Consider the following 15,618-nt stretch of genomic DNA (forward strand, 5'->3'; position numbering starts at 1 on the left):
CTGTAAAAAGCGTCACAGCTGTTTGAATTCTGGAGATATTATACAGCGGGTCTCCAGCATATGAGAGAGAGAGAGAGAGAGAGAGAGAGAGAGAGAGAGAGAGAGAGAGAGAGAGAGAGAGAGAGAGAGAGAGAGAGAGAGAGAGAGAGAGAGAGAGAGAGAGAGAGAGAGAGAGAGAGAGAGAGAGAGAGAGAGAGAGAGAGAGAGAGAGAGAGAGAGAGAGAGAGAGAGAGAGAGATATATATATATATATATAGAGAGAGAGAGAGAGAGAGAGAGAGAGAGAGAGAGAGAGAGAGAGAGAGGGCCTATATTTATTTGGTCTGTGTTAGGGTAATTTTGAAGTCCGTCTGATATCTTCAAAAAGTGTATTGTCTGATGCTATTCTTAGACCCCTTTAACGAACAGTCTCAGGGGGATCTTTGGCATGCGAGGATGGACAATCATCACACGAGCCGCCGTTTATAGTCCTATCCGTCGGACTCTACCTCCATGTAGACAGCGACACATACCTATACAACCACGGCTACTCGGATCTCCGAGTCTAAGTGTGATAAAATCGCTCATTCTACCTGTGCGCTCACGTGCCAACGACTCGAATAGCGCTAAGGGAACATGACCCGGACAAAAAACAAAAACAAAGGCCGGCAAAGTTATTTACAGATGGTCAGTCCGGAATCGATCTTAATTTTCATTTCCATGACACCTGTGTGAGAACCTGTACAATATGGAACAAATCCACGCACATTTGAGATAGTTCATGTAATTTTGTTGATATGAGGGCGGTGGAGTAAGACTTCTGGATTAGACTACCGTAAGAACTCCAGTGAAATTGCTGTGACCAAATGGTCATATAATTCTGAATACCAAAGAACGGTCATAAAAAATCAACATAAAATTGGTTTAAAACTAGAACTTCAGAAAACGAAATATGTTAAACATGGTCGATATCAGAGTCCGTGTCGAAATTTAATGACTAGATAAAAGTAAACAAACAAACATCAGAGTGACTGAAGTGCGTTGTCACGTATCTGTAAGTGGTCGTGGGGCTATTTTTGAGGGGTCGATAGGACACTGCAACCACATTTATTCGTGTAGCTGGGCCAACGCGTTCAAAATACGGCCTTCAAATTATGTATTTATATATATGGGACAGCTGTCGAGTCTCATTTCGCATGTATACTTATCAATAAAGAAGCCGGGGAATGTTAATGGCAACCTTCCTGTCTATGTATACTGTATCAGGGATGTATACGTCCCTATAACAATATTTTCATCAATTTACACAATGAAGTGCTACTAAATAGTGCGTATTCCGGAATCCATATACAGTACAGTTAGTCTAGCTTTTGCACGTTAGTCGCTCCCTAACCGTCTCTCCTTCAACGCACTGACCCTATACCCTCTACGTAGGATAAGTCCGGTACGACGACGAAATAATCTGTGAATATGAGCGTGGCGTGTCTCAGAGTGAGAGCAGTGTGTCGAGCGGTTGGATACAGCAGACACTTTAGTAGGACGACCGCAGTCAACATGTCGGCGAAGGTAAGGGGCGCGAAGTTTCCAGACAATGCTAAAGTTATGGTATATCTACTCAAGTACAGTATATACTCCTTGTTTTCTTGTCCTGCATGGTAATACCGAAGCCTGTATGTTCGTCCCTGCCGGTATTTCGGTCAGACCAGTGATAACAATGGAGATGAAAGTACATCGATGTGAATATTTGTTTGCACGCAAAATTTAGCGTTTATACTGCGCTGACACATTGTCATTAAATATCGTCTGATAATTCTGCGTTGAGACCTGAAAACATCGCATATGTCAATTACGCAATAATTTTGTGAAGAATTGCTTATTTAACATTGATTTGACATTGTGTCCGCCATTTTGCGATTACGTAATTGACCACGTGTTTTGTCTAGTCTTTTACTTTCATTTTTAAATTAAAAGATAATTAACCATACAAGTGCTGTAATACTACTTGATATTTTTAGAAATGTGTACAATGTATTATAAAAAACGTTCATTGTATATTTTCTGTCTGTTAGGCCTAGCACAAGTGTGCAATTATAAATACATTTTACAACAGTGTATACATTGCAGAAGTGTACAGATATACATGTATACATTGAGATACAAGAAGAACAGCTTTGTCCCAATATTTACACTTTGAAAATCAAAACTCCAAACAATTTAATTATATGAAATGTTAGGAATTGACAGGCACTCACAGTTTGCATCTGATGAATCCACTTGCTGAAAAAAGCAAGTCATTAATTTTTCTACTTGCAATTCTTGGATTTCTACTTGCAAATAGCCAGTAAAAAGCCTTAAATTTAAAGCCTGCTATCTGAAATTATAGCCAAGTATTTTTTTAGGGAGGTCAACATACATATATATAGCTTTGATTGACAAGTTAAATTGCATGGTTGTAGTGTTATTCATGTGAAAATACAATGTATTAAAATTAGTGGATGTTGCAATACACTACGCTGGACTACGTGAGTCCTTCTTAATTTGCATATACACGAATATCTTTTCTTAATGCAAATAAAACAGACCTATTATATTTAGAAATGATCTAAAAGAAACAAAAAGAAAAAGGTTCTATACTTTAAGGTAAATAGACCAGGAGTGAAACACCTCTAGGCGAAAGGGTCTGATTCCAACTCACTTTATGTGGAAAGCGTTTCAACATATTTTTATTTGAGTTTCAAACTGTATCAGATGCCTATTATGGACTGGTAATTGTTTTATGCAATGCAAAACCAGCTGGTGTCTATTGTTACTGTATGATCTTAATGTAACCTTGTTAGTTGTACATAACAGGGCTCTCACACCCCATTTTGGGACTGGGGCCCGGGGCCCTTAGAATTGGGGAAAATAGCAGCGTTTTCCCTAGATTTGGGAAAACTTGGGGTCTAAATTGGGAAAAAAATATACTATTTTGCATTGGGAATGGGGCCAAATATCGGTCCCAAATCTGGCAGATCGAGAGCCCTGCATAAATTTATTTTCTTTGTTTCCTAAGGTTTATTCATTCATATTCTTTGTCAGCTAGATTCTGTAATTGTCTGGGTCATGTGACAATAGCATTACATGGAGGTATATAAGTGAAATTAAAAAAAAAAATACAATGTATGAACTGAATGTTTTAAATTCATGTACGATATTGATTACATACAATCTTCTAAGCATGTTACAACTTGAATTAAGTTTAGGAATAAGTATTTCAACTTCAATTAAATCTGTCTCCAGTATTGAAACACGAGAGTTGCATAAGAAAAACAAAGGAACCCATTTTTTAGCCAAACAACACAGTGGCCCGCCAAGAAGCTTTATATACAAAATATGCTGTGGATCAAAAGCTAGACACATTGTCAATACATGTATAGATATATGATCCCATCAGAGTTATTTCTGGAAAAAAACTGAACCAGTCATTACTGTGATTACCAGACCAGTTTATTATGTAACTACAGCAAGGTAGGGGTATAATAGACATGTTTGTGCTAGATCACTGAAGTTTATCGGTGAGACAAAGTCTAGCACTTGAAATAGACGTTTTCTTCAAACGTCACTTCTGTAACCACTGCCTTATTGAGAAATACTTACTCTGTGTATCATTTAAATTGTGAAGTACTACAGCTATGTGATGATGTGTTTTCATTTTCGCCTTTTTATTTATTTTTTATTTTTACAAATTATTTTTTAAAATGCACTTCCCTAGTTGGTACCATAATACCCTGCCGAGGTTCCCAGGTAACCTTAATGAAAATTCTAGTTCAATATATGTAGTATAGAAAACACAAATTTGCTGATTAGAATGTGTTCATAAAGTATTAAAATAATTAATAACAATATTATTGGAATGTGTATATTTGATTATTATAAACATTTAAAAATTCTTCCTTTCACTATTCTGAGAAAATATTAAAGAAATTTATGTAGAAGCAACATTGCATGTATGTTATTATATCTTGGTGTGTAACCTGTTTTGAAAGTTGTGAATTAACAATACATTTGTGATTTTACAGTAGAATGGCCCTGGTGACCTTAATCTCTTCTGATAAGATATACTTTAGTGGAGAAGTGACATGTGATGATTAATATTTACTTCCTCTTACAAAGTATCCAGTACTTTCTGTGCATGTACACAGTATTCCAGTGAACCAAAACAAATCATGTACCCATAAGGCACACAGGTAGATTTACTACATGGAGTTTTGTTCAGGATTTGTAAGCTTGAAATTTTGAAGTTTTTAATTCAGAGTCAAGTTTTGCAAATAATTTATTAAAAATGCTTAATATTATTAATCACACTGAGTTGTGCATGTACAGTATGTTGTATTTAGCAAGCTATCATAACTGATTTTAGGTCTTGAAACACAAAATTAAATTATGGATGTTTAAGCAGTTACTCTGCTTCAACACACTATGACAATGCTTACTATCAACACTGTTTCAAAGACTGAATTTTGTGCCTAAAGGATTGAGGAAGGTTTCACAAGGAGAAATTTAAAGCTTTTTAGTTTAAATATACCTTTTTGAGGATTTTGAAGCACTTTGAATGTAACAAATTCTCTGAAATGAAATGACTTCATTTAAAATAAGATAAAAACATAGGACAGGAAAAATATCAAGTCCAAAGTCCAGGGGCCAGTAAAAGTGTCAAGTGGAAGGAAGCATTTAAGTGAAAGTGTCCTTTTTATGTTTTAGTACTCGTCAAATATATACATTGATCAGATATTTTTTAAATTTCTGTATGTGTAATACATGTTACATGTTGTTGGTACAGTAATGCACACTGCTATCAGATTTTGTGTTAACATTTTTGGACAAATTCAAAATGATCAACTTGAGACAAGTACATACTTGTCCCAATCACAATCTTCGTCGCCCAGCACATGCCAGTATAATGAATAGGAAAATTTACATAATGATGTGTAGGTGCAGCAGTGTTGCGTCAGTCCAGCTTTAATTCTTGTGGTGTGTATATCTGTATATACAATTTTAACATGTGGGTAGATTTAATAGTATATTGATATATATGATGAAGAACACTTTGCTTTTACTGAATATGTCCCTCATTCTGCATAACAAATACTTTCAATATTAGAATAACCATGCATTTCACATGGGAATGTTAATAATGCCCTTTAATAATTGAAGATAATAAATATGTGTTAAAATCAAGAAATAAAACATTTAAGTAACCTTATATTATACTAGACATTTTACATCTACAAACAATCATGCTGGCATTCTATTCATTAGTTTCAAATCAGATTGATATCTTAAGAAAAGCAAGGTGTGGTATCCGTTTTACATTATACTTAAGTGTTTATATGAATGATGCTTTCTTTTTCTGCTGGTTATTTGCCTATCATGTTCACGGGAAGTGAGATCTTTAAATCATGTCATTGTTTCGTCGTGCACAAACATTGCATCGAACTGGTACTAACTTATTGTCTGTACCCTGTCAACCTTGTGAATCAGCATGCACATATGTGATTCGTGTTAAACTTGATGTTCCAATACAATTCTCTGTGTATAATCACTAAAAATTGAGATGTTTTGTACTAAGTATGGTACTTGAATGTGCACAGATATTACCGGTACTTGAATGTGCACAGACATTACCGTCATTTTGTGGTATGTGGTTGTGATGAATCTAGACAGTTACGGACATATACAAAAATGTAGCAGCACATAAATTAAGTTACTGTCAAATACACAAGCGTTTATATATTGTGCAGTTTCTGATTACACAAGACTATTGTCAATAGTTAGCACTAGTTTATTAGTGATAGGAAGCAAGCTGATTTAACTATATGCTTGATCATTGTTCTTAACACAGACTCACAGTGGTATCAGTGCTCCAGATAACTTTTTGACATGTGGGGTTTTCACTCCTACCTTTATAAATTGAACACAAGTGTATGGGTTTTTCCATATTAGGGTAACACTGAATTTGTAAACATTTTTGACAGCGCCATATTTGCTATGCGACTGGTTTATAATCACGATCAAGAAAGCGCTTGTTACGAGTTTCGTTTACTTGATAAGTGTCTGTTTGACTTAGATTATTGAGTTTTTAATATTGGAGCCGGACATTGACGCAGAGTCCGGATTTCGCACGGGTTAATGACGCAAATCTTATTTTTTTCCTAGCGTGAAATTAGAAATATTGTGCGTGAAAACGCATTCACGCAGGCTATCTGGAGCACTGGTGGTATCTTACAGTTTCTGTTTTTTTATAAACACAAATAGTCATTCTGAATAAATTTTTCCATAACCATGGTAACAGATAGTGTAGAGCAGTTATGGAAATATCTGTGAACTGTGATAATAGTATAAGGATTATGACTACAGATAGATCCCATTTGATTACCAGAGAAAATACACAATCACCAAATATTTACTTATTTGATGAAGATGAAGGTCCAGCACTGACAAGGGATATATTTCGATTTTCTGTGACAAGCCAGCTGACAAACAGTTCTGATACTTGGATGAAATAACACTCACCAGAAGTATTTAGGGTTTTTAAGAAGAATATGTACCAAGATGAATCCCTGAAATGTTAACATTTTATTTGGAATATTACATGACTAGAAAATGTACACCATAAAAAAAATCAGAATTGCATTTTCTCAAACTTGTGGGAGAGGGAGTGAGGGAAGGGGAGAGGAAGGGTTTGTGCTTATAATGGGGCAGTGATTGGTGTTGCTTACTGGTATTATACAGGTGTCAAAGTTTAAGAACAGGTGCACCTAAATATTTCTAAACTTTTGTGAAAAACACTGCACCATGTAATGTATATTGCGTGATTATGCTGTTCCCTCATGTGAATCAGATGTTGAAATATGCAGACATGTATAGATCATGTAGCTGCAACAATTTATAGATTTTTACTTACTGTATGGTTAGTAGAGTGTGTTTACAATATACACTGTACATATGTGAAGTTATGTTACAGGAAAGCATACATATTTATATATAGTCAAAATAGGATTTGATCTAGGCTGTCCTAGATTTATTTCAATACAGCTGTATACAGGTCACCTGTGTTGGATCGTTCTAGGTAATACAAGATCTATTGTCATTTATACAATGGGTTGAATTTCACTGGCTCTGACTGGAGAGTCATACCTGAATGATGAAAGATAATGATAGGTAAGTTTAGTCAGGATTTCTAAATACACAGGGGTGTACCTGTGATATCACCTGATGCCGTAGGATTCTAGACTGTAACTCTACTCCAGTTTAGGCAAATTTTTACTACAGCAAAGCTTGTTTGGTTTTGTGAAAATTGCATTATCTATACTGAATGAGAATGAGAGGTTTTACCGTAATTCCTCTATATGACCTTCCACACCTCTTCTTAGATTTTGTCAAATTAATTTATTCTGTTAGATTTAAGATTATAAAGGCTTAATTGCCCTATTTGGCCCAATCCCTATGTCCAAAAGGGGATCTGATCTACAGTTCATAAGAAATAAAGTCTTCTTCACCGAAAGATGCTTCAGACCAAATTTATACAACATTTTTTCACTACACTACACAACAAAAGAAGACTGATTTAAATAACTTCTTAAATTTGCCCTATTTGATCCCACCTCTCATTCCCTTAAGGATCCAGACCCACTCTCTATAAAGATTGAGTTCCCTTCCCCTAATAATGGTTCAGACCAAATATTGTCAAAATCCTCAGAAACATTTATGACAAACGCTGTGCTATGCCACAAGTTCACTAATGGCCCTTATGATCAGCTTATAATAACTTAGCACATAGTGAAAAATCTGCAGATTAGAAAGAAAGGCCAGATATGACATTGATATACTGTTAAGTTGGTAATATTCATGATGATTTAATTTTAACAGTCAAATTAAAGGTAGCATGAAATTAGATCCCAGCGAACATTTCCATAGTATGTGAAAATATCAGAAAATACCTGATACATCTGTATACATGGACTCTTCAAAATTTAATACCCATTAACGATCCCAAACTGGGACCACTGCAAAATATCAGCCCCGTGAAATTAAACAACCCTAAAGTGTATGATGGTCTGCCAGTGTTTTCCATAAGAGCTGGTCGCCGGCCAGTTGGACCGGCTTCTTTGATCATTTGGCCGCCTACACCAATCCAGTTCCGTAATAATGTTCCGTACATGACTACACATACACGACAGGCCTCCCCACCTTGCCGCGTTGCGGCTCGGGTCAGCTTGCTTCGCCAGCCTCCTACTTTCACTACCCAGCCTACTACTAACAAAATTATGGAAAACCCTGGTCTGCAAATTCAAAAGACATGATTTGCCTTTTCATGGTTAATCTGTTATTATGCAGCTAATGGTTATGATAATGATGATCTCTTACAACAGGCAAATAATACTGGCTTTTGGCTCTGTAGCTTTCTTGCATTAAATTATATCAGTCACTGTGCAGATGGGAGTGGCAACTGTATGTTTAATTTCTTATAAGTGTTACAAGTGTTGTACAGATTAGACTACTGCAATTACAAATACATGTACTTGAAAAATTCTTAGAACTTTGTGAAGTTAATCTTGATCTAAAAAGTAATCATGTAAATTTAAAGTTGTTCTTTGCATCATATTTCGGAGAAAAAAATTCAAGTTCTAGACTTGTGTATATTGATAATGTAGATCTGCATTGTATTAACTGAAGTGACATATCCTGATGTAAAATCTCCTTCCTGTCACTTCCCTCTTCTAGCTGGCCTGATATATGATCATTTTTGAAGGATGTGGTATTTAATGACTTCATTCTCATTGGTCCCCTTGACAATCTACGTCAATATCTTCCTTGTTATAAGATGACAGCTTCCGCTTGAGCTAAGATCTGCGTCGTCATTGTGTTTGAAGCTAAAGATCCTGGTATACATGTTGTCAGAAATACCTAGAAGTAATCGTGTCACTGACTCACAATCTGTCTTCCCTGTAGGAATTCTCAATTTTCATAAAATTCAGAACAAGAACAAAGGAAAGGATAGAAAAGAGGTGGAAAAGATCCAACACATAAAGATCAAACAATTATGGGTGCCAATATCCTTCTGAGAGTTATCTCTTGTAGTGAACTATTTGTCATTGTTGATCTGAGTAGAAGATGCCTGCTTTTTTATATTTCAACTATTTTTACAAGGACATTTTTTTTCTCGTGCTCTAATTAGATGACATTTATTTTCTCACTTATGACTGTCAAATATGTAAGTAGAATGACTCAATCAGCAAAGGAGGAATGGCAGATGTTGATATAACTGTAAAATAATTCTTCTTTTTGAGGGTTTAATTGTCGTTGATTTTGTGGGAACTACAAATTTCTGTCCACGAACAAGTGAAATTAGCATAAGTAGATTTATTGGGCTACAACATTTTCACAAAATCAAATAACTACAAAATTATTTTCAAAAAGCACAAAAGTCGTGCCTGATGAAAAATTTGATTATACAACATCATAGCAATCCCATTTTAACTTTGCAAGGCCAAATTAACAATATATATTAATATGTTTTAAATACATTATATTTTGATAAACTGATACTTTCTCACTAGTTTTTTGTTACATTTCATATTTTGCATTCCTTTTTAATCACCCCAGTTTCGTTCATAAAGTTTAGGTTTAGGTTGTTATTAAAAAAGACAGTAGTAAGAAAAATTTATTCAATTCAATGTTAAAAATGTCATGAATGAAAGCTCTTGTAGAGTCAGCTGGGATAATTTTACATCCAGTGAGGAATCATAATGAAAACCTTTGGTAGACCAAATGAAGAATTTGCCTTCCGAAAAAAGAAAGCTTGCATGCCTGATTTGGTGATATTGACAATACATCCGCCCATGTCTGTTGCAGTTCAGTAAAAATTCTCTCAAAAATAAGGCAAAAATCCCCTTTCTTAAACCAGTGAAGAAAGGCCCTGCAAGTTGTAGCACAGTAAACTCATTTCTTATTTTGAGTATAATGTATATGTCTTGGTCCCTGAGTTGATTTAAATATATGATACCAATAACATGATAATTACGGCAATGTTTTTTGTTCTGCAGGCCTGATATATATATAATACATAAAATATCTAGTTACTTGTTTTAATATCTAGTCACTTGTCTTAATATCTAGTCACTAGTCTTAATATCTATTCACTTGTCTCAATATCTATTCACTTGTTTTAATATCTAGTCACTTGTCTTAATATCTAGTCACTAGTCTTAATATCTATTCACTTCTCAATATCTATTCACTTGTTTTAATATCTAGTCACTTGTCTTAATATCTAGTCACTAGTCTTAATATCTATTCACTTGTCTCAATATCTATTCACTTGTCTTAATATCTAGTCACTTCTCTTAATATCTAGTCATTTGTCTTAATATCTAGTCACTTGTCTTAATATCTAGTCACTTGACTTAATATCTAGTCACTTGTCTTAAGGTAAAGGAAAGATCAGCTGTTTACTGCAGATGTATATAGTTGCAGTGCTCTATGTAACTGCCAGTACAATTTACTTTTTTGGTTCCAGAAACGCCGGCTTATTGATGAATAAATACCAATGTGATTCTATGTGTTCTGCGAGATTAGGTTGTCATGGATCAATTCTTTCTGTTATCCAGGTTGGTGACACTATTCCTGAGGTGGATCTCTTCGAGAATGATCCAAACACAAAAGTGAACACTACAGAAGCCTTTGGAAAAGGGAAACACGTCATTTTTGGTGTACCTGGAGCTTTCACTCCTGGTTGCTCTAAGGTAATCATAGATATGGTCACATATTCATGGAATTAAGAATTCCGTATTGTTCCATTTGATTATCCATTAGGATACAAAGGTTGAAAATTATATATTTATATAATATACAAATGCCCTGTAGAAATCCTACAAAGAAGGACAGTTCCAGTATTATGTCTTGCCTTATGCTTACTGTGTTGTTCAGTGAATATATCCATAGAATAAATTTTTGCAAATTACACATTTAAGTATTATAACTGAATGTCACATAATTACGGATGGCATTGTGACGTAACATTGGAGACCAAAAATGTAGAGCAGACATGACTTAAAGATTGGCATAAAAATGTCAGTTTTCTATAGTATTTGCTTGAAAAATTGATCATGTGATCAAAAGGATATTAAATTTGTTTCCATTTGTCAAAGGCTCGTTTAATGATAATTTTGGTTTCTTCAATTCTTATGCCAAATCATCCTCGATGCTCCAGGGGTTACAATCACTTTTGCTTTCTGCACCCTAGGATTATGTCATGGCAAAATTGAAGGCACAAGCGAAGTAATTCTATTGGTTGCGGAAGAAAAAAACTTAACAATCACAGACTGATACACTTTTAAAGATTACAAAGGAGCAATACCCAACGTCAAAGCCATTACAAACAAAGAACGGTCATGCGACATCGAGATTTGTTTGATTACATCACACGATCAAACTGGTCTTTTCGTCTCGTTGCACACGGGACCCTTAATTTTGCTATTACAAGTTCTAGGGGTGCAGAAAGCGAAAGTGATCTTAACCTCTGGGGTATCTAGGGTGATATCAAATGGAAAATAATGTAAGATTCTATATGTTTTTGATGTCAATATCAATTTGTGTGATGTTTCATTTCAGACACATTTGCCAGGATTTATCAAGGATTCGGAGATGATGAAGGGCAAGGGTATAGATTCTGTGTGCTGTGTATCTGTCAATGACCCTTTTGTCATGCAAGCCTGGGGTGAAAATCAAGGAGCAACGGGCAAGGTAGCAAATCCATTTTAATATAGATACACATAGTGGGGTGGCGTAGCTATGATTATGTGTATTTTGTACTAAATGGGCACACATGAGGAATGGTAGAAATAATTCAATTACTGAGGAAAATCTGTGTCATTATATAGCTATCATAGGCCGAGGAGGATACACAGTTGAATCAGCTGTTAACCAAATTGGTCAGTGCTACATGTGTTCAAAGGTATTAGAATTTTTGAAAATTTTTAGGGCATCATTACGATATATTGAGTTTTTCAAATTACCTGGTGACGATGGTCTTCTTTCTGTCCATCCATCTTTAAATGAACAACTTTGTTAACACTATTACTTGAGGTATTTAGATGATATTTCTGAATCGTGATAAGTAAGTTCCCCTTGATGCCTAGTTGTGTCTGTTGACTTCGTAGACTGATTAGGAAAACATGGCCAACAGGCAGCCATCTTTGATTTTGACAGTTGAGATTTGTTTTCTCTTCCTTGAGAAATATTGGAAGGGTATTTCTGAAACAGTGATGGTACCTCTTGATCCCTATTTTTACATATTCTAATATATGTGATCAGGAAAGCAAAGTGATGACCATCTTGGATTTTGACTATGAAAGTTTGTTATCGCTACTATTTGATGTACTGGATGAATCTTGAATTTCCTGTTCCAATTTGATTTTTGAGACAGATCAGAAAAACTGAATTGCCAACTAGTAGCCCGCTTTGATTTCGAATATGCAAGTTTGTTGTTGCTATTTCTAGAGAAATTTTGAAGGGATTTCTCTCGGATTTCATTTGTAACTTTTCCATTGGTCCCTAGTTTGTTTCGGTTTCAGAAATGATTACGAAAGCAAAATGGCCGACAGGCAGCCATCTTGGATTTTTTTTACTAGTAGGTTAGTTATAGCTATTTGTAAGAATTACTGAATGGATCTTTCTCAAATTTTATATGTAGTTTTCTCTTGGTTCCTAGTTGTGCCCTTTTGATTTTGAAACTTAGTGAGAGAGAAAAACCGGAGCTGACATGCAAGCATCTTTGATTTGGCAGTTAAAGATTATTAGTATTATCATTTTCTGAGTGGAATTTCTAAATTTCATAAAATTAAGAGCAAAAACATAAAAGATGCAAAAAGAATGGAAGAGATCCATGGAAGAACAAATGATGGGTGCTAAGATCCATCTGGGGTCTCTTGTTTTTTAGTCCCTCACAAAAACTGAGAACTATAGTTTGGCGTTATGTCAATCAGTACTTCTGTCCATCTTCTGCTTTCTTCTCTGGTTTCTATTTCCAACATTACGTGTCACTGGAACTTCATACTTTGGGTATGGGTTCACCTTGGTGAGATGTAATGTATTAAAAGTAAGTCAGAGTAAATTGTAGGTCACTGTGACCAAGAGTTTGACTATTGACCTACAAAAGGGAAAAAAGTTGTCTGGGGTCCATTTCCTACACTTCTTTTTACTGCAACTTTGTACTATATGTACAAGTGTAGCTTTGTGTTGCAGTGTGTTTGGTGACGGATGCCAAATTGTCTTGTAATTTAAATTATATTTCAAAAACATGATTTTTTTTCACAATTGGCCAAAGAATAACTGTTGGACATATATGTATGCAGTACTACAATTTGTATAATGTTCTTTTTTTTTTAATTTTTCAAACAGGTCAGAATGCTAGCAGACACCTGTTGTGACCTGACTAAAGTAAGCATTTTCTTCCTTTGTAATCAGCCAAAATGGTGAAAATTTGGTTCTCTTCAAAGTACAGATTGATATAATTTTTATTTTATCACACCATATTTCAGCCGATCTTTAAAGACAATTATTCTGGTAAAAGTGAAGTCATATGAGACTGATATTTTTTGTCTGCAGAAACTGGGCTTTGAATTGGATGCGACAGGTATACTGGGTAATGTTAGATGCAAAAGGTAGGTATTCTTTACTTCTTATGACGGCAATAATAGCTGGGTAATTTTTTGGGTAATGTTGATAATCAGGACAGCTGTTTTGGGTAATGATGATAATCGGGACAGCTGTTTGGGTAATGTTGATAATCGGGACAGCTGTTTTGGGTAATGTTGATTATTGGGACAGCTGTTTTGGGTAATGTTGATAATCGGGACAGCTGTTTTGGGTAATGTTGATTATTGGGACAGCTGTTTTGGGTAATGTTGATAACTGGGACAGCTGTTTTGGGTAATGTTGATAATCGGGACAGCTGTTTTGGGTAATGTTGATTATTGGGACAGCTGTTTTGGGTAATGTAATGATCGGGACAGCTGTTTGGGTAATGTTGATTGGGACAGCTGTTTTGGGTAATGTTGATTATTGGGACAGCTGTTTTGGGTAATGTTGATAATCGGGACAGCTGTTTTGGGTAATGATGATAATCGGGACAGCTGTTTTGGGTAATGTTGATTATTTAATGGTTAAAATTGACAGAATATAAACGAATACAGGGTTAATGAAACAATTCAAAAGTTATATTAAGAGGTTTCTATAATAAAATAAAACTTACTGAAACTATAAAGCATATTGATGATGATAATGCTGCTGTTACATTGGTATATAGTGATAAAAAATATATTTAAGGAAATAAAGCTGGAGTTCAAGATCAACGGGACATCTTTCTGTATGCCTGTAAGAGTTATTGCCCTTGGCATGGCTCAATTCCAGTAGTATATTATACTGTTGTTAAAAGGTACTTACTATGTATGTGGCAAATATTTTCAAATTTACAGACCTTTGATTCGACCTTCTGTAGTGACATTGTCATCATATACCACAGTAAGTGTCATATTCTTTATATTCTTCACACTTTTTCTGTTCTCTCAGTAATAAAATCCAATTTATGTTGCAGGTTTTCAATGGTTGTGAACAATGGAAAGATTGAGGTTCTGAATGTAGAACCGGATGGTACAGGACTTACCTGTAGTCTGTCTTCCAAACTGTTGGCCGAATAGGGTAACCTGTCCTAAAGGATCCGTAAAAAGACCTGTTGGGTCCTATACAGGACTGTATGCATGATTATGTAGGACCTGGAAGTGTAATTGTAATGTCATGTGACACAGCTTTACATGTACATCTTCATTTTATGCAGTCTTTATAGGGTATATATAATGCCCTTGTTTGTTGACATACTATTTTGGACTCATTTTATAACTTTTCCACAATTTTTTGTTTTGAAGTTTTAATGAAGTGCCATTTTTCTTTCTCTACCAGACTGACTGGTACTAGAAGAAAAATAAAGATAAATTTTTATTAAATTCATGTTTTTGAGATATGTAGAAAGTGTTAATAGGTGTTTTTTTTGGTGGGGGGGGTGGGTGGGAGGGGGTCGCGATTGGTAGGAGGAGAGGGGATTTAAGTAAAAGTGTAGTCAATAAAGCCAATTATGCATATAATCACTATTAACATAAACCGAGTTTGATTGTTTGTTGAACAAGGAAGAAAAATAATAAGGACAAGTAATCATAAGTGTTATTGAATAAGGTACATTTTGTAGCAAGGATAATGCCTAGTCTATTTTATAGTATTAAAAATGTGAATATTATGAAAAGTGAATTTAATGCACAATATTGCCATGTCTTGTAATCTTTTCAATACAAAGTTAACTTGATGGAGTGCTTGTTTTGGGTACAATTAAGACATAGAATCTCGCTTGTTAACGATGGTAGTGTCCTCTACATTGGACTATAAATACTGACTTCTGTGTTCACCTCAGAAGGTAAATCTATTGTTTAGAGACCCCTTTTCAAAAGGTAGTATTATTTTACTGTTGATACAGTTGGTGTTTTTTTTAATTAATATGGATTATAGAAAAAAAGATGTTGCATATTTTTTTCTTAAATTTTTTTTGAAAAT

The 15,618-nt window shown here is 34.9% G+C and overlaps 1 protein-coding gene across 1 annotated transcript; it reads left to right on the forward strand.

Moving 5' to 3' along the window:
• The first annotated feature begins 1,389 nt into the window (after positions 1-1,389).
• Positions 1,390-15,071, forward strand: LOC132547360 (peroxiredoxin-5, mitochondrial-like). The gene is made up of 6 exons (XM_060211121.1): positions 1,390-1,545; positions 10,629-10,763; positions 11,632-11,763; positions 13,420-13,458; positions 13,627-13,682; positions 14,615-15,071. Exons 1-6 carry the CDS (start codon positions 1,450-1,452, stop codon positions 14,715-14,717), a joined length of 561 nt encoding a protein of 186 aa, XP_060067104.1. The 5' UTR covers positions 1,390-1,449; the 3' UTR covers positions 14,718-15,071.
• The last annotated feature ends 547 nt before the right edge of the window (positions 15,072-15,618 follow it).

The sequence above is a fragment of the Ylistrum balloti genome, unplaced genomic scaffold (genome assembly GCF_031769215.1).
Source record: "Ylistrum balloti isolate Yb309-2 unplaced genomic scaffold, AGI_CSIRO_Ybal_v1 Utg369950, whole genome shotgun sequence".
Lineage (NCBI taxonomy): Eukaryota > Metazoa > Mollusca > Bivalvia > Pectinida > Pectinidae > Ylistrum > Ylistrum balloti.